At 33.1% G+C, this 23907-nt stretch overlaps 2 protein-coding genes across 5 annotated transcripts in view; one reads left to right on the top strand and one right to left on the bottom strand.

Moving 5' to 3' along the window:
* LOC135845683 (uncharacterized) overlaps window positions 1–17093 on the top strand; it is a 93827-nt gene extending 76734 nt beyond the window's left edge. For 2 of the 4 annotated variants that reach the window (XM_065364452.1, XM_065364453.1), the window contains exon 5: window positions 1710–4256. In XM_065364452.1, the coding sequence (XP_065220524.1) occupies window positions 1855–4062 (2208 nt within the window). In that variant the 5' untranslated portion in view covers window positions 1710–1854 and the 3' untranslated portion in view covers window positions 4063–4256. Of the gene's footprint in view, window positions 1–1696; window positions 4257–12550 lie in introns of those variants that run through there. The other 2 variants (XM_065364456.1, XM_065364454.1) reach the window with 2 other exon arrangements.
* Window positions 17094–19799: 2706 nt separating this feature from the next.
* On the bottom strand, window positions 19800–21131 carry LOC135845158 (uncharacterized). The gene is made up of 5 exons (XM_065363622.1): window positions 20994–21131; window positions 20720–20884; window positions 20313–20510; window positions 20008–20214; window positions 19800–19820 (listed from the first exon to the last, which is right to left on the bottom strand). Exons 1-5 carry the CDS (start codon window positions 21018–21020, stop codon window positions 19800–19802), a joined length of 618 nt encoding a protein of 205 aa, XP_065219694.1. The 5' UTR covers window positions 21021–21131.
* Between the last annotated feature and the right edge of the window lie 2776 nt (window positions 21132–23907).

Consider the following 23907-nt stretch of genomic DNA (forward strand, 5'->3'; position numbering starts at 1 on the left):
GATTAGGGGGTGCCCCTAATAACTTTGATAAAACTGGAAACGATGTTGGACCAGGGGGAATCTCGACAGACATACTTGGAATTGAGAACGAATTAACAGGGGGAATTTCGACAGACGTACTTGGAATTGAGAACGAATTAACAGGGGGAACTTGGAAGGACGTACTTGGAATTGAGAACGAATCAAGAGGGGGTTCCACTACAATTTGTTAATGTGCAATGCGGTTCTGCTGCCATCGTTGGTAGCAGTCACCACACATCACCAAGTGTGCATCTACTACTTCATAGTTGTCGGAGTGCAGAAAAGCCCATGTGGCTTCTGCATCCAAACAGATAAAGCATTGAGCCAACAGTATAAAATGAAACCTCGGAAGCTCACAATACACTAAATAAACTAATTTAAATTAATAATTAGAAAAATCATTAGAAAAATCGCAGACTTGAATGAGTCTGAATAAAAAATATTTTATTGATAAAATTTACAAACATCAAAATGTGTGAATTAGTAGGAAACTAAGAAAATTTGTTGATGTGCAATGCGGTTCTGCTGCCATCGTTGGTAGAAGTCACCACACATCACCAAGTGTGCATCTACTACTTCATAGTTGTCGGAGTGCAGAAAAGCCCATGTGGCTTCTGCATCCAAACAGATGAGGCATTGAGTCAACAGTATAAAATGAAACCTTGGAACCTCACAATACACTAAATAAACGAATTTAAATTAATAATTAGAAAAATCGCAGACTTGAATGAGTCTGAGTAAATAATATTTCATTAATAAAATTCACGAAAATCAAAATGCGTGAATTAGTAGGAAACTAAGAAAATTTGTAAATGTTTGTGAGTGTATAAGATTGACTTGAAAAAAATGAAAATTAGTAACTGAGTAGATATCGCAAACTTAAAACAAGAGAAATGTTGCACAGAAAATTTACACGGAATAGAGAGAGAGTTAGTCAATTCCTTGTGGCTCCAGTGAAATTATGTATCTCAAAACGAATGGGATTAGGGAATCGGAAATTTAAATTAAAACTTTAGGTTTTTTTTAAAAAGTTTCTTTGGTCACAGTACTGGAATAAATTAAATTAAAAATTATATCGAGTTATTGACATTTATTTTGAAAATAAACAAAGATTTAAAAATTAAGCAATAACTTTAACCTTAAATTTAAATTTAAAAATAAATTTTTAAAATTAAAATTGTTTACAATTTCATTTTGGGAAGCTAGCAGGTTTCATGGACTTTAGCAGGTTTTTTAAAAATTAAATTTTTTAATAACAAAACTCATTTTTTGGACGTTTTTTGTGGGTACACTGATGTGTCAGTGGCTGTAGAAGCCAAAAACCGCAAAAAAACGATTTTCAATCTTTTGTGAGCTTAGAAGGTTCTGGACTTAGGCCGTCGACATATCCCCTTCAAGACCCCCCCCCCCCCAAGGCGGAGCTGATGAAAAATTGTAAAAAAATATGTACACAAATCTTAGAAGTAAGCAAATTGTATGTACCATAAGATGTCAGGTCCAAGAAGAAGAATTTATCAGAGTCTCTTTTTTGGGTTTTCTTTTTCTGTGGTTTATTGGATTCAGGTGCCTGTCGTTTTATTTAGTGGAGTGGAATGTAGGTTGACGAATTAATTTATACTAAATTCTACTTTCAAAATTCGCGATAATTTTCATTACAAAAATCAATTGAAATCAGTTTACCCTTCCAGATTGTTGATGATGGAAATTTCCACTTCCAGTCATGCGATACCCAATGGGGAATGTCGAATTGAATGAGAAGTATTGGTGCCAATTCAACTGAAAACTGTTACCATTTCAATTACTCGCTGCTTGCTCGTAGAAACATTTGCTGACATGTCCGGGCAGTTGATAAATGTTGGAGAATCGGATATACGAAATGGTGAATTCGTTGTAGAAGACCGTGGTTTAGAATTTTACGAAGCCATTCCTTCTTTGCAAGAGATATCTTCGACTGTGGTAGCAGTCGAGTTATGGCGTCGGGTAATTAGCTTGGAGAATTGCGAACGTGATACACATTCGTATCCTGTTCTAGAGTTTATTCGTAATGAAGGTGAAATGGAAGTGGAAAAAATACTTTCAGATTTACCGGTGCCTAGATTAATTCGTGAATTTGTTAGAAATTATGTCGGTCCTGTTAGGGATGAAATGAATAATTGGGTTCGTTACTACGCGCAAAATGTCTTCGTCACCAGACAATCCGTTCCCGAAAACCCGATTGTAATTTCTGATTTAATGTTTTGTATTTGGTTACCGAATGGGAAAATCGATCATCGAAAAACCGCCTCGAATATGCTTTGTAATCCCAGACTCAGCTTGTTAGATAAGTTCAAAATCATGTGCAAGTATTGTTTCGAAGATGAAATCACGAAATTATCTTACGACTTAATTCCCGAACGTTTCGTTAAGAAGGTTACTTTCGATAAAAATCCTCTAATGTATTATTGGCTTTGTCATATGACCGGTGATGTGGATAAATTACCCAGAAGAAATGGCGAATCTATCGAATGTTATTTGATCACAGCGTTCAACGTGGATACGTGGTCAGCCATCGAGTTCTTCTGGGATCGTTTGAGTCTCAACGAGCAACTATCCAAAGCTTTAGTATTGATAAATCGTAAACCGCAGTTTCAAAGACAGTTACTTTCGAGAATGAATGAATTTCAGAAATTACACGTTTTGTCGACCATGCCTTTCGAAATTACCATGAACTTTTGGAGGCAAAAGTCTCACGAAAGATTCGCCTATTTGACCTGGATTCGAATTATCGAAAAAATAACCTACGAACAGTTTTGCCAATTGGTTTACGCCCTATTAACCGAAAGTCTTCCTAATCAAGTTGAAAAATTAAGTTACCTTGTAAAAATGTGGAATCGATCGCCGCAGAGTTTTATTAATAGAGCTTTACAATCGATGAAAAGCACCGTGGTCGATTTGCACGCCGCGTATTTCGGCGGATTGTCATGCAATATGCAATTCCTATTGGTTTTTTTATCGCATGGCAGCGCCGAGCTCAAAAAAAGGGTTATGTTTGAGCAAGGTGATAGCCTAGTATTGTATAATGATTTTTCCATGATCGATCAACTGATCGAACTGTGTCTTCCAAATGCCAAAGATGTAATTGAGTTTAAAAAATTCCTACTCAAGTCGCAAAATGTCCGAAGACATTGTTGTTCCTTACTGGATGGTTTTTGCGGCGAACTCGAACAGGTGATTCAATCTTATGCCATGTTAGATGGTCAAGACGAAGATTTTCAACAATTGATTAGCTTCCTCGAACACTTTAGTCCTGATCTAGATACCCGAACTGAATTTTTGAGTAAAATCCTCGATTCGTGGACGATGGATGGTTGTATTTTTACGAGCATGAGAAGGTGGAATAAGACGATCGAATTTATCGACAGACATATCCTCGACACTTTACCCGAACAAGCGATTAAATTCAAGAAACGTATCGCCCGATCGTTTGTCCCCAGTTGCGTAGAATATTGGTCAAACGACCACGAAACACGTAAATTTATCGTTTCGATTGATCGAGTTTTCGATCCAGACGAGTTAATTGAATTCAAAAATATCGCCGTCGATGTGCTCCCGACACTTTATCGATGGGGCGAATTTGATCGACAAACTATCGAAGCATTTTTATCGTGGTGTTTTGATAATAATGATCAGAAAATCGAACAGTTTAAGAAATCGTTGTCGATCGAGGATATTTTTTTACAAAGCTGGCAAACATTGAAATGGAATTGTCGTTTGGAAACCAATCTTACGTCGGATGAGATTGGTAAAATTTTTGCGCATGTTGATGAATTATTAATGTGGTATTTTGGGAATGTTGACGATGTGAAGAGATTCAAATTGAAGAAAGTGTTCAATTATAATATCGGTAGAGATTCGATTTTTGCCAAGTACAACGATCGTTTGGATGAGACTTACTTAAAAAATGTTCTGCCATGGTTTTTCGATGGTGATCGTGAAGAAATTCGGAAATTCAAAGAACTGTATAAAGATGATGTGATTGCTAGTAGAATCGATATCGAATAGGCCATTCGAATGAAACGTGAGGAGAGGGTGATCGAGAAACAGGCGCGCATATAAATGCATTATATAATTTTGTTTTTTTCCAATTTGTGATTTTGATTATCTTTATTTTATTCCAATGTTTATCAGTTGATTTTATTCCATTATGTATTGTGATGATTTATCGGTCGAAATTAAACGATTTTAATCGATTATAATTTTATTTAAAAATCACACAAAAATGATTTAATGGGCATGCATAACATTTCAACATGGATATCAAAATAGGGTTTTATAGGGTCGATAAAGTTGATTTTAGCATTCATATTCACTTTAACCTCGAAATGAACCATCCAAAGAGAATTTCGAAATGAACCTTCAATTTGGGGAGAGGGTGCAAAACGTGCAATTTCGAAAAATTCAATACTTACAGACTTCGGCGTACTTCGCTCTTTCGTTTAATTTATTCCGAAGAAATATATATTTGGGGGCGTCGCTGTATGTAAATGAAGAACGGCGCGGTTGTCGATTATTCGTCGAGTTAATTCTAATAAAAAGAACAATTACGTGACATAGAACTCTAACAGCAGAAAGTCAGACTTGAAATTTGAAAGACTACTTACTTACTTCTATGGTACCCAATGAAAATGAGATGGTATTCGGAACTCCCCCAGTGTCTAGTTGAGCTGGGTACGTCTTGTCATCAATTTTAAGTGTCAAAATTGTGTAAAATAATAGAAAATTGAAAAATCGAAAAAAACATTAATAGCAGGAAAAATACGTAGGAAGAATTTATTATAAAGAACAAAATGTAGTCAAAATCAGATCGTAAAATTTGTTTGAAATTCTTACGTACCTGCATTGATTCGACAATCCGGTTCCCACGTCCGGAGGCCTGGCTGTGGATCCAAAAAATGTTAATGTCACGTGCGGTTTGAAAATTAATTTACGAAATGGATTTCTGGTGATGTACCTACAAGAAAAAAAAGTAAGATTAACAAGTTGCCTATTTAGAAAATTGAGGGGGAAAATACGTTTTTAAAATCCAAGAGCCAAAATCCAATTTTGACCCTGGAGGTCGGTAATAGGTAATTAGGTACTTTAAAAAATGAACAAAATTACTGGTTATGACTTTCTTGCCTAACTTGCAAATTGAAGGGGCTTTAAATGATTTTTAATTTCAAAAAATCGCGATGAGAAAAAATGAATGCAAAAATGAATAATAGGCACGTTAAAAATAAACAAATTTTATTATGATCATTTTTTCCCCTACTCTAAAATGTAAAAAGTTTTTGAAGCTCAAAAATTGTAAATAAAAAAGTCCGAGAACGAAATCAAACGTAACAACAAAAAAATATCCACACAAAAATTTTTCAACGAAATCAATTCTGAAAAACTCGAATAGAAATTCATAAAGCAGAAAAAAATACTTACTCGCATCTAATGTTTAAAATGCATCAAAAGCATAAATGTTATGTAAAACAGTTCTAACGCGGTTGCTACACAACTATTGTTATCGTAATCTACCGAATCCGGCATTTTGACTGTTTTTTACATAAGTATAAAAAATAGACTACGATGTCGAGATAGGTACCGAAAGATACTGGGCTAAACTCCAGCATCAGGTGATAACCCGATACATATTTTTCCCCACTACCTGTTGGCAAAATTTATCAACCCCATTTCCACAGGTGGGTTTTTAAAAGTTGATAAATCGCATGACTTTATTTCAAAAATCATGGCCGTTTAAAATACTCGTATTACTTTATAACTAGAGTTCGTACATTTTAATTTAAACAATACAATGAATGATTAAAATTATTTAAAACAGAACAGTGCCTATTTATACCTAGGTGTTTACATATAACAATAAAAAGTTGATTAAGTTTTAAAAAATTTTATTAACAATTATTTACGTACTTAATAGAACATAAATAGCTGAATATATTACTATGTATTTTGTGTTTTCACTTAAACTATGTATTCTACAGTATTATTTCATTTTGCTAAATTCTTCGCCAAAATGGTTATTTGATTACGAGTCGAATAATGCAGATGCACTCGCTAAAACAACATTTATGATCATTAGAATCAATCATTCGTCAGAAATGAACCAAAGTAAATTCAAATAGGTACAGGAACATTACTTGAAAATACATAATATTGCCAATTGAATCAATCTTGTAATTGAATTAATACTAAATTCTTCAAAATGGCCTAACCAGATCTAATCAGGCCTAAAAAAAACCCCTATGGAAGACCTATTTGAAGCTGACTCAAGTCTGAATCTGTATACTTGAATATGAACAGACCTGCTCAAATAGATCCGATCAGGCCAGCTAACATTGGGAAAATTAAATTTAAAAAATAATAATCATCTACTCTGCTTACTTATGAGATTGAAATCCCTGTAATGGGCCACTCGCTCTAAAAAGTCATCAATTCCTATTCCATTGATTGCAGCTAAATCATTTTGGGCTGCTTGAATATTGTCATCTTGCTGCCTCCATTTTCTTGGCTTCGAGGAATTTATGTTATTATTATTTTTGGCAGCTCTGTATTTTCCTGCCGAATCGTGTTCGTTGGTTTTAATTGCATCTGAAACAAAAGAAATCAGAATCCAGCAGTTAACTGATGCGCATGGACTGTTAAATCCCAGGAAATAGTCAACGAGCATCGCCTTAGGGCAATTGTGTACCAAAAATTCAGTAGTAATCCCATCTGGCTTTAGATAGAGTGCCTGAGCGGATAATAGTATGGGTCTACAACCCTCTCCACTCCAGGAACCTACGTAAAAAACATTTAAAAAAATGAAAATAACAAAATAAATAAATATTAATCAAAAAATAATAATACTTAATACAAAAATTTAATAAATATATTTTTTTACCTATCAATCCTGTTGGAAACAGAACGTGCAACTGATTATTGCCATAGCTATTTGCATGTCCCTTGATATGCAAAAAACGAACTGATGTAAATTTTGATACTAGACTAACTAAGGATTTGAGTGAAAATATCCTTATTAGCCACTGGTTTTTTATTATTTTTCAACCAACTGTTTTTAGTCCATTTGGGTATCTCAACATTGATACAGGATATAGCATAATTCGAGTCTGATAAAATTTGCACTTGGTTAAGCTGGAAACGATGAGCTTGATTTAGAGCTTCTAAAATTGCAAGTAATTCAACACGATTATATTACCAGTACACTGGGAAAACCATTAGATGAAAATATGCGTTTTTTCTGTGATGTGTCCGCTCAGAACACTTCCACATTCATCACAACACACCAAATGCTTGCACGGATACACCAAAACACACCTAGGTGCATCCATGCAGATTAGGTAATGGTTAATAGTGAAGAGTCCAGGGAAAGAACCAGGTAAGTCATTTTTTCAAACTTTTGAGTTACGGCGTTTTGAAGTATCAGAATGCTCCAATTTTGTAGGAAATTTGAATTTCATCAAGGTGATGACTGGAAATACATCACACAACATCCCACAAACACAACTTGAGGCATTGTTGAAAAAAAATGAAGAGATGGGCCAGTCACGACTTGAAAAGTCACTCTTTTCGTGAAAAAATCAAGCAAAAAATCGAAAAATCAGTGTTTTGCAACTACTTGAATTTGATAAAAATCGATTATTATGATGACATAATGAAAAATTTTTGTATTCTAAATAGTTAACGATGTTGACATTTTCTTCTTATCGCCTCACATTTGGTCTCGGCTCATTTTTCTCCTCCCCTCTTTTTTTTAAAGGCCATTTTAACCATGAAAAATCGATTTTTTCCAAAATCTAAATGGACTACATTTTTCTACTCCTCAGTGTGAATTTAATTCAACCCTAAACTCATTTTTGAAAAAAAGTGACTTACCTGGTTCTTTCCCTGGACTCTTCAGTTGAAGTAGGTGGGGGCTGACACTTGGACTGTCCGCAAAGCTTGGGCTTCAGCAAGCTGAAAGGCTTCCATTTCTGGATCCTGTCCAAATTCATAGACAATCTCTGGTGTTCGAAGTCACTGTCAAGTTCGTCATTTTCTTTCCACATTCATCACAATACACTAAATTCTTGCATGGATACACCAGAACACACTTGGGTGCATCCATTCAGATTAGGCAACAATGGTTGATAGTTGTAGTAGGAGGAAGCTGAGATGGCACAGTCTCGAACACTTCAACTGTCCGTAAAGCTTGGGCTTCAGCAAGCTGAAAGGCTTCCATTTCTGGATTCTATCCAAATTCTTAGACAATCGCTGGTGTTCGAAGTCACTGTCAAATTTGTCATTTTCTTATACATACATCACTTTCATAATCCACTATCACTTCATCGTGCAACAGGTCTGTAATTGAGAAAATGAAAGTGAAGAAGTAATAAAACTGGAAGAAATACACAAAAAAAATACAAATGAAAAATATTCTTAAAAAATATAAAAATTATACGTATAAAATTCACCAATCGCGTAATTACGAATTCGAAGTCTAAACGAGTTTTAATTTTTCATCAGAAATTACAGTTCGATCATAGTAAGATCGCAAACCAAATTTAAAATATGCAATTTAAGGTATAAAGAAATATTACATAATTATGCACTACATTATTAAAAGCGAAAAGATGATGCTAACAGTTGGACAGATTGAACATTATTGAAACAATAATTGACAACTTTACCACCTATTTCTTATGTCATACATATTGGAAATAAGGTGTACCGTAAGTCTATGCTCGTAAAGTTGTCAGCAATCTTAGATATAATTGAAAGAAAAGGGTTACTTAATCTATGCACAAACTTTCTGGTTTCTTATGAAGGCGCCAGTCAAGTCGTAAATAGTCTGAAATGTTGAATCATAATATAAAAAATATTTATCGTAATTGAAATAATAAAGTACATGAAGTGAATGCATGACAAAGTGCAAGTACATACATATATGATAGGCGAAAATATGCATATCAGGTGAGGAGGTGGTATGCATAACAAACCTAAATAAAATTCATCAATTATTAGTTTTCCCCTTGAAAAAAAAAAAAATTACTTACTTTATCGGAAGAAACTCCCTTGAACAACTGTTAGTCATCGCAGCCCCTATGATTATGATAAATAAATACATAATATCCAAGATACTACCGTGGTAAAAAGTAATGAAACTCGCGCTCAAATTTTCATGAATATTGAATACGAGCTGGGAATTTTTTTCCGATTTTTCGAGTATTTTTCGGGTATTTTTTGGGTATTTACGTATTTTTCTTGCAGCTGTATAGTATAGATAATTTTTTTGAAAACTCAGACCGGGAAATGGTTTTTACCATCGTGTTCATCATATCAAAACACGTAAGGTACCCCCGGATAAGATAGGCAAAATGCCCTTAACCTAAGATTTCGATAAAACTCACAGGGTATGTTTAGTACCCCCAAAAAATAATTTTGAGCCCATAGCCCGCTCTCCACCCCATCCCCCTCAGCAAGGGGGGCCAAAAAACGCGTTTTCAGGGGAAAATTCTGTATCAGCGCGTAATTAATAAATTGATTCTGTAAAGAAATATAGTTAGAGGATACATGGGCGTACCTCCCTGAATTTTTTCAGAATTTTTCATCGCATGGGGGGAGAAGGGGTGACAAAAGAAATAAGAAAATTTAAGCATAAACTGCAACGCATCATGCATTAGAGTCTAATACGTAAGAATCGATGTATTCGGATCGAATTCCAGCAAGATTTTGGTCTGAGACAAGAAAACTTTAAATCGACATTACTCCGGAACGAAAAAAATACCAAACGATTTTTTCGTCAAATATGTATCTTCAGGTCTACTTTCTATAGAAGTCATCACCCGGCCATTTAGAGTGGTAGGTCAAGCTCAAAAGCTCAAAAAACTCAAAAAACCACTTTTGCATTTTTTCACAAAAATATGGACAAATGGCGGAAATTGAAAAGAACCAAGTTGTTCAGCGTTTTTATTTTTGTTTGATCTGAAAATTTTTCGGAAAAATTCAAGAATCGCGTTCATTTGAAAAAGCAAGCACACATATCTTTAAATTGAAAAAAAAAACAATTATTCCAAGATGAAAGGAAACAAAAATAATATAAGATGAAAAATTACCTTGAAGAATTCTTGAAAAACACTTACGGGAAATAAAATCTTGACCGTTGTCTTCCAATGAGAAAAATTCTAAAAGATTCACGTCACTATTCAAAAATTTCGAAAACACGAAATTATTCAATAAAAACTTCACGATAATTCTTTGATAAAAAATTCACGTTTTTGATTTAAAAAATGCAAGTTTTCGACAAAAAGTTCACGTTTTTGATAAAAAATTTCAAAAAAAATTTACGAATGCAAATTATGAAAAAAAAATAGAATCAAAAGTTCACGAAAGTTTTTGCGGTCAATTTAAAATCACTTTACGAAAGTTTTTTGAAAGCTTTTTTGTTCGGGCGCCAATTTGTGATGTAGTTATCGAATAATTTAATTGATTAAATGAAACCAAACTATTTCAATATTTACAAATTTATTGCACGAATTTATACACGAAACGAAAGCTTAACTTGTAGTTACGTCTTACAAGACATGAATCCAAATAATCCAAACCCTAGACTCACATGAGTATTTGTAGGAAAAATCATAAGTTAAAGGGTGTAGGTAGGGTTGTTTGGTTTAAAGAATTATGTATTTTGACTTAAATTACTCCCATTGCGTAATTGCAGTTATTACACATTACGAACGGTTTGTTGCACATTAGTTTAAAGGCGATCGGAAGGGGGGGTGAGGGGTGTACCAATGTTTGACACGCGTCATATTCTTTCTGGCTGTGTGGCGTCTGTTGATATTTTTACAGATTTACGTATTTTTCTTACGTGTCATCACAATTTTGTGAGGGAGGTATGCTGGTCCCCCATTTTCTTGCGAAAGCCAATTTTCTACAAATCGAATACTATACGACATATTTTACAGAAATTTTACAAGAGTCGTTTTTTGGTAGAGAATGAAAAAATATGGCCATTGTGCAAAAATCTTGAAATTTCACGCAGTAGAACCCGAGATTTTAAAAATATGAAAAAAGTGAAAATTTTTTTGTTTTCTCATTTTTTTTTTAGATTTCTTAGGTTCTACTGCATAAAATTTCAAGATTTTTGCACAGTTGGTCATATTCCTTCATTCTCTACAAAAAAGGATTCTTGTAAAATTTCTGTAAAGGTCTATTAGGGCTATGTAGTTTTCGACTCCAAAGAAAATTCACTTTCGTAAGAAATTGGTGGACCAGCATTACCCCCCCCCCCCACCCTATTAGCACAGGAAAAAAACACTTGAAAGTTTACATCACTAGCACAGACTCACAGAGCACAATAAATAGCACATTAATACATACAAATATAATATACAAAAATTCACAAATTTCAAATTTAAAAACATGAAAAAAATATTAATGAGACTGAAAATATTTACTCGGATTTTTCCAAAAGGATTATTTCGGTGAGTTCGTCCACTTGGTATTGTGTTTTATTTGCAAACTTAACGCCTTTAGCGTTGCGTATCGCTACATTACTGCGTATTGTGATTGTTGGTGTCTCTATGTTTCACTGGACAAGTTTCAAATCTCCTGAAATGAATCACACATCTCTCACTGGACACTTTCTCTATCATTTCTCGAATTATTTACCATACGAAAAAATATTACAGCAGGATAATTTTTGTTATCGAATGCGTGAGCGTCAATATTAAATTTCAAATCCGCCGAATTTAGAAGATAAAAATAAAACAATTAAAGACTTGGAATGGCGAACACCGCCCCTCAGACTTGAAAATTGTAGGTTTTTTTGTAAGTTTTATACAATTGTCCTATAATTTGGCTTTTTGCCAGGAATGGACTTTTTTCAAGAAATTGCAAAAATTCTCACTTTGTTTCCACCAAGTTCTGAGTTTTTTTGGTGATTTTTTTCTCTGCGTGAATATGTTTTGCTCATGTTTTTTTCACTTTTTTGGGCTACATTTTCAACACAGAGAAAAATGTATCACACTTTTTTGTTATAAATAATGAGATTTTGGATGAACTCTGAAAATTTAACAATTCTTTCTATAAATTATAGTAATTTTTGCAATTCACTTTGAAAGAAATTATTTACTATAGAAAAAATCAAAAATTGCTATAATTCATAGTAAAAATCATCAAATTTTCAGAATCTATCCAAAATCTCACGATTTATAGTACAAATTCGAATTAAAATGTCTCAGTGAAGTTTCTTGTTGATTACTTAAGTTATTTTATTTATTTAAAAAAAAATGAGTACAAGCCTTGCTATAAGAGAGCTCTTTTAGATTCAACCGTACAATTGAAAGTGGTATGTAGTTTAGTAGGAAATATTTCGCTCTTTTTGCCCCTTGAGGAGGAGACCTTTTCATACATTCGACAACGTTGTTGATTAATACTCGAACTTCAAACTTTAGATTACTGTTTTCCACCTGTAGGTGTAAGTCAAATGGCGTGAAATTATGACAGAAGTTTTTTTTGATAGTTTCAGATTATTGACATGATGATCTCGAGTGGCATTCCTGGGTCGACTGAAGGGGATTTCGAATCGCACGAAGACAGATTCGCGTGCATTGTCGCATTGCCTAGTTTACAAAAAATCGCATCTTGCCAGGCGGCTCTCTCGGTATGGTACAGTTACGTTTCGGGTATCAGAGCTAGCGATGATTTCAAATCCCAATCTTACGATTCGTACGACACTTCGCCGGTTCCATTAGGTCTCGGAGACGGGTATCAAGACGCGTGCTATCCCATGATCGAATCTCTAAATACGCCTCGACGTATTGAAATTTTACTTAAAGAGTCTTTCGACGAAGTTCTGAAAGAAATACGTAAATGGATTAATCACTTGAATAGTATATTTGACATTAGATTTCTACATTTTAGTCAGCAGTGTATTCGTAGTTTCGATCCGAAGTACTTTCATTGGTTCCCCAATGGTAAAATAAATTACAAGACGACAGCTGCGAATATGGTTCGAGGAAATTCCGGTTTGAACGCCATGGCCAAGTTCATCTTCATGAGTAAATATTGTTTGGAAGACGAGATGAAAAAATTCTCTCTGTTGTGGCTTCCTCGCGAATACATTTCATCGGTGAATTTCAACGGCGAATATTTAATATATTATTGGATCTGTTATTTGAAACACGAACTGCATAATATACCGTCGACGGATTTCGATTGCGTGGATGCTGCGATGGCTGCGAAATGCGATAGTAGCACTTGGATCGCTTTCGAGTATTTTTGGGATCGGTTAAGCGTTTCAGATCAGATATCTGTGGCTAAAGTTTGGCTTCATCATCTTCGTATTGAAACGTGTTTATCTCAAGATCGCTTACTCAACAAAATGTCGCTATTTCAGCAACGTGTTCTGTTATCCGAGATTCCTAAGGAAATCATATTCAATTTTTTTGTCAATTTAGAATCACCGGAGGCCGCATTTTGGGCTTGGACTCATTCTAAAGATATAATGTCTGTCGAACAGTTCAACGATCTCATGGATATTCTCAAGTTGCACCGTAAAACGCACCGTGAAGAAACGGAACGCTTCTGTCTTCTTATATGGGACACGGTTCCCGATCATCTGAAAAATGAAGTCGTCCGATGCATAGAAGAACGAATCGAAGTATTGTTTTCTGTCGTCAAGCCTTCAGCTACCGATTTCGCCTTACTTTGCAAATACGCTCCGCTCAAAAGTTCCCAATTTTGGCGACACTTGATTCTAAACAACGTGTCGCATTTTGCCAACTACACCGAAGATCCTTGTGCCATGATCGATTTCGTAGAATCATGCTTGGTTGATCCCGATGACCTAGCTGAGTTCAAAAGATCGCTAACTCAGAGCGACAAGATGATGTTCGGTTGTCTCAGGCTGATCAGCGGCGGAAATTTAGAATACATCGATCTCAAGTTGAAATTTTGCTATTCGGATGAAAAAGCTGTTCGCGAATACAAAGAAAATGTGTTAACAGAGACCAGAGTATTCGAAAAAGGAGTTTATTTCACCGATCTTCGAAAATGGGCCGAATTGAGCGAATTCATCGACGACATGTACGCAGATGATCCGTCTACAGGGTTGCATAAAAAGAAGCATTTTATCTCATTGTACGCGGGTGTTTGGCCTCATAAAAATGATCGAGTCGACAGTTCGAAGATCGACGATATGATCAAAATTGTCGAAATGGTGTTCGCCAAAGAGGAATTGCCGGCGATAAAAAAGGTTTTTGTGAGATCTTTTTTGAAACTACGTGCGAACCGAAGTACCTACTGGCGTGATAAATTCACAGATAACAAATTTTTCCTCAAGTTTGTTGTCGGCTGGTGTTTGGCTGGCGATCAGAAGGCCATCGACGAATTCAAAACTATCTTACCGGTTGAAATTATTTTCGATGAAATTATCTCGAAATTGGATCGAGAATACGTTAAATGTTTCTGGCTCAATTCGGTGTTACTCACCGATGTGGATTGTTTTCTCAAGTGGTATCTAAACAGTGACGAGATGGTGAGAAGATATAAAGCAGCTAGGATAACCCGATCTGATGGATTGAAAATTTTCGATTCTGTTGCCTTGAATAATGATAAGTCCAGTTTGATGGTTTTGTTAAAGTGGGCTTTTAATGGAGATGTATCGTTGGCAAAACGAAGTATTCAGTCGGGAAATCTGAAAAACGCGATGAGACGTTTGGGTATTTTTTAATAGCCTGTGGTTATTATTTTTACGCTCGGAATGTATATTATTTTTTATACTCTATTTTTACCTAAGAAATTGTGCAATCAGATGGAGAGAGTCTTTGGTTTTTATTTTTCCGAGTTCGCTTCGGAGTAACTTGATAGGTGGTTTTGTGTAGATCTCAAATCAGATTAATTGGAATTTTTTCGATGCTCGTTTACTTTGAATTTTTCAAAGCATGGCATTTTAAAAAATTAGTCTTGTTGGGATTCAATTTGAATGACTCAACTTTTCAATGAGCTCTTGAAGAGGTAAGATTCAAAACTGGGAGCGATGTTCTTCCTTGAAAGGTCACTTAGGTAGGTATATTTTGACGGCAGTAGCTAGGAAAGAAGTGGTGGAAGAAAATGTTTCCGTTTCGCTCTTATTTTTCAGTTAAAATTTAAGAAAGTTGGAATTTTATAGTGTGGTGAAGTACCAGACGATAAAAAAAAATCCCTCGCATGATTTAAAAACGTATTCGAGTAAATACAAAAACAACCATCTTATACTTCAGTCGTATTTTCGATTATACATGATAAACATCATCGTTTTTTTGTACGATTTGAGAAAATTTTGTATAAATCAGAAAGGTAATGATGTCCATTATCCACCCCCTTGACAAAGATCGATTCTTTATTAAATTCTTTATGATTGTATGAAATTAAATTTTCTAGATCTAGATACTCGTCTTCATTTTTAATCGAATTATTGAGAGCTTAGGACTCTTATTTCAATGTGTTTTCTTTAAATATAAAATTTGATCCAACATTTCTTTGAAAAATAATCCATCGCAGAAGAGAACACTGTAATTTTTAAGACATCCTAAATTTTGCCCCTCATTGTGAAAATGCCTTATGAGGAATCGTATGTTGAATGCTTGACACCAATTTTATTCTATGTACTTGATGGGCGAAAAATCAATAGCACTGCTTGGCACTGAAAGACGTACTATGATATGATAGGATCTCAAAAAATGTCCGTTTTGTGAAACTGGCTCAATTTTTACTTTACGTATTTGTGTTCATTTTTGAATGAAAATAAAATCCAAGATTACACCATTAAGTTATCTATTATGGGAATATTTTTTTGCTATTTATATTTCTTATAGAAAGAGACTTATTTTATATTAAGCATGTACTTATTTAATTTTTTTTGTTGGAGCAAATAAACCATAATATTTTGTCTGTTCAAAAATTTATCATCGTTTGAATTGGTTAGATCCAAAGAGACTCAAATTCAAAAATCGCTCTTTGCTTCGAGCCAAAATAAGTTGCAGGTAACATGAACAATTTTAAAAAATGAAAATAAATGAATACTTACAACAAACAAGAAAAACGATTTTTATTCACCATTTTTACACATGTCAGTCTTTTTATTCTTTTTGAGGCATTTTTGGTCGAGAATATGTCAAAAATCTATGAAAAAACAAAGTAGCCTATGTACTTACCCCATTCTACCAGCATGTGCAAAAATGTTAAAACCAAAAATGTTCTATGTATTTTTTCTTCAGTTGAAGAAAACGACTCACTAAAAAAGTAAAATATGAAATACTCGTAGATAGTAAAATCAAAGTTTTTTTCCGGCACTCTACTTGAAAGTACGCAAAAATGAATTTTTCAAATGTAGGGTTGAGCGGCATTAGAACATGATTTTTAAAAAAAGAATTTAGATATACATAATGAAAATCATGAAAAAATTTGAGTAACAAATTTGTACAAATTCCTATGCCACTTACGACACCAGTCCTACCGACTGCGCCAGAAATATGTCAAGCTCATTCAATTTTAAATGATTAATTATTAATTGGCAGTTTAAATATTTATTAGCAATATATTTATAAACACTTACTCAGATGTTAATATAAAATTGATGAACTAAAAATATAAAATAGGTATTGTGATGACACATGTAGGCAAAATATACGTAAAGTTAAAATCTGTTAAAAAAACGTAATATCGGCTGGCGCCACACAGCCTCACAGCCATAAAAATATGACGCGTGCCGAACATTGGTAAACCACTGACCACCCTTCCGAGTTGCTAATGTGCAACAAACGGTTCGTAATTGCAGTATTGCACATTACGAACCGTAAGCAATTTAAGTCAAAATGTCTAAGCAATTTAAGTCAAAATGTCTTTTAGCCAACCCTTTACATGATGATTTTTCCCTACAAATACTCTGGTGAGTCCAGGGTTTGGTATGATTCGGTTTTCTATCTTGTAGACGAAAGTCTTAAGTTTAGCTTCGGTTTAAGCTTATTGTTTCTGTATATACTTGTGTTAAATTCGTGAAATAAAGTGAAAGTATTAATTATTCAGTTTGTCGTCTATTTAATTGAAAAGGTCCATAAGACCCATTACAATTTGGCGCCCAACGAAAAAAGAGCTTTGAAAGCTTTCGCGAATCAATTGAATTTTCGTGATTTTAAATTAAAAATCGTTTTTCTCAAAACGTAATTGAATACTTGAATTTTTTCGGCAAATTATTTGAATTTTCGTGATTTTTAGTAAAGTTTCAATTGAATTTTTCTTCTCATATCTACCGAATTTGAATTCGTGAATTTTTTTTCCTGTCATAAACGTAATTGAATACTGGAATTTTTTTTTAAATCAAAGTTGTGAATTTTTTATCGGAGATTTTTTTGGTGAATCTCAACGAATTTTTACGAATTTTAACGAATTTTTGTGAAGTTTCTTGTGTCCGAATCTGTAAAATCAAAAAACGTGAATTTTTTAAATCAAATTTCAACAAATTTTCGCGAATTCCAACAAATTTTTGTGAAGTTGTTTGTGTCCGAATCTGTAAAATTAAAAAACGTGAATTTTTTCATCGGAGATTTTTTTGTGAATTTCAACAAATTTTCCCGAATTTCAACAAATTTTCCCGAATTTCAACGAATTTTCCTGAAGTTTTTCGTGTCCGAATCTGTGAAGAAGTTCTTCTTGAAGGTCAACAGACGATTACTTCCTGGAAAGTGGTTTTCAAGTCAATTTTTCAATTCAATTTTCAAGGTAATTTCTCATCCTATATTATATTTTCATTTTATCTTCTCAGAATAATTGCTTTTTTTTTTGTGCTTTTTTGTGCTTTTTTTTTCCAATTTAAAAATATGTGTGCTTATTTCATATAATGAACGCTATTATTAAGTTTTTTAGAAATCTTTTTTTAAAATCAAACAAAAACAAAAACGCTCCTTCAAAATTAATTTTTGAAAATTCAGATACTGAACTGTACTTTTACGAATACAAGAGAAATCATAACACAAAACCGAACAAAATACCAAAAAAGACAACTAAAACTATTGACGTTGAATTACAGATAACAAAAAGACAAACTTTACCAAAAACTGAAAATTCTGACGACATTTATTGGTATCAGCCAAATTTGCAATTCAGATTTGATGAAACAGATCTAAATTGAATTTTTTCTGTTTCTCTCCTTTATTTTTCATGAGTGGTGGCAATTCCACAATTTTCAACCCCGAATCAGAAAAATCACCAAATAGTGCTCCATCCTCTGAAGAAAACGTATTAAATACTTCCGAATCCGACTCTGACAAATCAAAATTTGAATCCCCTGATTCGAAAGAAAATTCCCCAACCCAAGAACAAAACCAAGAAAAATCTACTCCAACTAGTCCATTATCAGTTCCCCAATCCATCAGTTGGATCTATTGTCTATCAGTAGCAGAAGCAGAATATTTGATAAAAAAATTAAATTTGACTTTTCCAAAAAAATTGACTCTAGATTCTTTTCGAAATTGTATTAAAACATTTATTAGTGAATCTGAAAAAAACAATAAGACAGCTAGGTATATTCACGCTAGTCTTGTAAAAAGACAAAACAGTTGTTATACTAGTAAAAGAGTTCAAACGGAAAATATGACAACACAAAAAGAAAAAATTTATGATCCTGAAAAATTTTCTGGTCTCAATAATGACCTATATAAATTTATTGATAGCTTCGAATTATGCTCTAAAGCAAATAATTGGAGCGACGAGCATCAAGCTAAAGTACTTCCAATGTACCTTTCGGAATTGGCATTGGAAGTCTTTAGAAATATTCCCAATCAAAAAACAAAATATTCTGAATTAAAAACACAATTTTTAGAGGCTTTCAATGAAAAAGCTCAGAAAGAAGCTAATGAAAATATCCTAATGACCAGATTCCAAAATGATGATGAAAAATTACTACAATATTTTACTGACATTTTGAATCTCTGTAATAGTGTCAACCCTATTATGGAAGAATCAGTAAAATGTAAACACATTTTAAAAGGTTTAAAAAATGACATTCATAAAGCAATTTCTCTTTTGGATAACTCAACTGTCGAAAAAATTAGGGCAAACTTACAAAAGTACGAATGCACGGAAAATCTTTTAAATTATAGGAAAAATCAGGATAAGGAATCAAGGCTTAAAAAAGTAGAAAATGAGCTATTTTTGCTCAAAAATTCGAATGTCGACAGTTTATGTGATTCAATAAATAACCTCGATATAAAACATGAAAATAATTATGCTACGATAGCCAAGTTTACTCCTCAACAGAATCCAACCCCCCCAAATAGGTTCCCCTTTCGCCCAGTACCCTTTTATCCTCAACGTTTTCGACCTCAACCATTTCGTCCCTTCTTTTTTGGACCACAACCTTTTCAACGTCAACCTTATCGTCCCCCACCACCTCCTCCTCGCCCATTTATGTTTCCACCTCCCCCATTTCCTCGCATCAATTTTCAAAGAAGTCAAATTGGATTTCATCCATTTAGACAAATATCTCCTGGTCCAAATCAACCTTTTCGTTTTGGGTCATATGGACCTAGACCTTATCAAAACCCAAATCAATCATATCAATTAAATCAACCACAATCAAGACCACAACGAAGAGATTTTTGTAGCCTATGCAAAAAAGTAGGCCATATCCGAGAAAAATGCAGATTAAATGACAAAAAAAAACGCCAATAATGTTTGGTAAAGATACCTTTTTTTTTTCTCTCACTCTTTCTTCGGACTTGCTTGATATCAACTCAAACGTTTGAACGGTGCCTCTGAAAATTACAAAAACAAATACCTCAATAAAAATAAAACAAAACAAAAAAATTGTGATTGAAAAAATAAATAAATCAAATAAACAAATAAAAGAACCTTTTTTGGAAAAAACAAATGACAAAAAAAAAACCATAAAAACTTCGAAAACAAAATTCTAAATTTAAAAAAAAAAAGGAAAATAAATACCAATGGTGACGTTTCCAGTGATCTTGTAGGTAACCATAAGTAACATTCATCATAGGATGGCCCAAATCTAATGATATTTCTTTTGAGATCCACATAGTTTTGATAAGTAAAGGGAAATAATATCTTAAACTGCGGATGGACCTGAATTACATTAATATTCACCATACCTCCTTCGAACCGAACTTTTATTGTTTCCATTAAGTCCTTCTGAAAATACAAAAAAAAAACGTTACAAAAAAGTGTCAAAAATATGATTTTTTTTTTTTAGACAAAAAAATGATGAAATTTTTTTTTTCCCAACTTACATGAATAGACCAAAAGTGGCTATTATAAAACCAGCACCGTGTAGACATACATGGGCTGTTAAAGCCTAATTCGTAATCAACACACATGGCCCTAGGGTCATTATGTGTTAAGAATCCCTTCGTAACACCATCAGCTTTCAAGTATGAATGTCGTAGTGGAAATCTGAATTGATCAACAGTTCTATTTGACCTAGGAACCTGAAAATTTTGAAATAAAAATTAATAAATAAAGCTAATCAAAACACAAAAAAATACGTAAATTTTGATTTTTTGCCAAACTTTAAGGAAATAATTTGAATTTTGAACTTGAAATTTTCAACAAAAAAAAAAGTTTAAAAATAATAATAGGAAGTATTCTAATTCGAAAATTTGAATTACTTTTTGAAAATTCTATTAATTATTTGTACCTCAACAAAATGATGTCCAGTTGCCTGTGGTTCAGCAATCTGAGGCTCTGGTACTAAATTTATGCTAGATGGTCCCGCCTGGGGCTCCATCTGCGGCTCCATCTGGGGCTCCACGGTGGAATTTTTTGGCATTTCCAATTCGAGGATCATAGCATTTAAACTTGTCTACAAACAAAACCAAAAAAAAAAAGTAAAGGTATCAAAACTCAAAAATCAAAAAAAAAATGTGAATTATTCTTTAAACATTTTTTTTTTAAATCAACAAAAAACATACCTCATTTGGTTGTTCAGCATTTGTCATCTCCTGGATGAAGTCTACAGGCTGAAATTCCTCACTTTCAAAATCTATTTCATTCAAACCTAAAAATTGAGAAATTCCATAATTATTTATTTAACACGAAAACCCTTAAAATTATAATCAAAATTTATTCCCCCCTACAATTTTTTGAAAAAAAATACACCAATTTAATGATAAAAATAGAATCAAAAATTCACTTACCAGCAAGAAAGTCATTGTTCTGAGAATCCATTGTAACTCAAATTAATTAAAAAGGAATAAAATAAGAAAATAAAATAAAAAAATATATCAACTTTTCACAAAAATTTTACACACAAAACTGATAAAAATCAAGATTTTTTTTTCTGGTTCACAATACACCTTTGAACACCTCAAACAAGCAAGCATAAGAAGTACGTACTGGACATTGACAAACCTCCAGATATGGAAACAAATCTTATCTTTTAGCAAAATTCCATATTTTTTCTACCTTCTCCAGTTATCCAGTTACTTTGTTTTGGAAAAACCTCACGCACCAATAATACATACAAGGTGTAGGCAAATACTTCGTTATCTTTCTCTGGCATAGCATGGAAACACAACATCTTGGTAAAATTACTTATACATGGTAGAACAAATTAATTAATTCAATTTTTTTTCAGATGGTACAAATTTTTGAAATCTCAAATATTGCAAAAAAAAGTGTGACAGCATTCGTTGACATTTTTATACATGACAGAAACACATTTCCAATTGTATATTGCGGAAGTAGATTCCGCTGGGATGAGTCGAAAGTAACCATAGCGCCTATTGGCCCAATTCGGATTTCAGTGAATGATCCGATCGAAACCGTCATCAAATTAATTAAAAAGATGCTGTCAATTCTAGACTACAATGTATACGTTTATTACGATGAATTGCCATACGCTTTAAATATGTATGACATAATAATTTCTAGAACAGAGATCAACATAAACGATTTGAGAGCTGATTAATTTTTTTTTGATATCTCCAAATTTTTTTTTTCAAGTCTTTGAAATATTAATTTTTTTTCAATTTTTTGTATGTAAGTATTTTTAACCCCCCCCCCACATATGACTTAATGATATTTTGAAAATCTCCCCCCTCAGGATGCTGACCTTTTTGTAAATACCCCCCCCCACATTTTTGTTCTTTCCAATTATTTTTATTTTCTTTCCAAACTTTTGTTTTTGAATTTTTTTTGCTGCTTAAAAACTTTTTAATATTCTTTACTTAACATTTTTTTTTCTGTCTTTTCTTTCAATTTCCAGAATGTTGACATTTTTGGTATTCTACTCTCTTTTCAAAATTTCTTCTACTGAAAACCTATTCACTGAAATTATTCCTGGATCCTTTATATCTGAAATTGAAAATATAGTTGTCTATGAAAAATCCATTCCCTATAAATTTATCTTAAATTATACTTTTCCGAATAGTAATCCTACTAATTCTTCCTATGAATATCCTCCCAATACCAATTGTGAAATGAAAGATGAATGCACCTATACTCATGATTTCTACAAAGCACTGACAAGATTGGACTCCTTCATTGATAATCAACTTCAACAAACTCGTTTTGATGCAAAAATATTAAATGAACATTCAAGAAGAAAAAGATCATTTCTACTAGGAAAACTTTATGGTAATTTCCTAGAATTTTGTTGTGATGTAGTCACTAAAGATGATCTCTACCCATTATTTGTCAACCAGCAAGAATTAACAGCCAATTATAAAAATTTAAAAGAAGCCTTAATTGAAACACATGCAGATATTTTCAATATTTCCACAGAACTTAAATCATTCTCTAAACTAATTCATGCAAATATTGAAATGATAACTCAAACAATAGACACACTCTCTACCACTTTGGAAAAATTTGCAGACCTTTTTGCAGCAGATAGATCCACATATCCAGTACTAATATCAATTCTAGAGAAAACATTCTATAATTCATTTTTCTCATCCATTATTGAACATTGTAAAGAGCACAAGCTTCCATCTTCAATTATCTCTCCAGAAAGCTTGAAATATTACATTGAAGTTTTGAAAACCAATATTGAAAAATTTAATTACACCATAGCCATACCTACTTCAGAAATTTTGGAATACTATACCAGAAGTATCACACATTGTCAAATTTCAGAACAGCAGATTTTATTAGAAATTCGAGTGCCTTTGAAAAAAATTAATTCAGACTGGAAATTATTCAAATATACTCCAATCTACTTCAGAAATAAAGAAGAGCTCTGTATTCTGAACACTGAGCAAATGCTAATTGCTTTTGATTCTGGAAAACAAATTATCAGAGAAATTACAGGAACAGCATTAAAAAAATGTGATCTTTCAAGACAGTTATGTTTTTTGGACTATTTTGATTCCACCTATGAATCACCAGAATGTGCAAAATCATTAATCCTTGGAAAACAACTTCAAGAATTAAATACAGTGTGCAATTTTAAATGCGAGCACATGCATTCAAAAACAATAATTAGAAAAATTCAAGAAAATATTTACATCATTTCCAATCCTCAAAAATTTCTTTTCCTTCACAACTCTTCAAAATCAGATACTATTCCTTTAGAGATAAATTATAATCAATCTGGTGCAATAAAAATTCAACTCCCTTGTGATTTTGAATTACTTTTAAAAACTGATGAGGAAACCCAAATTCTGATCCCACAAGGATTTCCTTGCATAAAAACTTCTGAAAATACCTTACATCTAAACAGACTACTTCCCTTGCAATGGACTAAATTAGATAATAGCAAAATAGATTTTCACCCCTTTAGTCCCTTAAAATTTAAAAATATTACAAAAATTTTTAATGAAAATTGGAAGGAACAAACCCCCTCTTTTAATATTAAAGAAAACCCCCAAATATTTGAAAACA

This window comes from Planococcus citri, chromosome 4, assembly GCF_950023065.1.
Source record: "Planococcus citri chromosome 4, ihPlaCitr1.1, whole genome shotgun sequence".
Lineage (NCBI taxonomy): Eukaryota > Metazoa > Arthropoda > Insecta > Hemiptera > Pseudococcidae > Planococcus > Planococcus citri.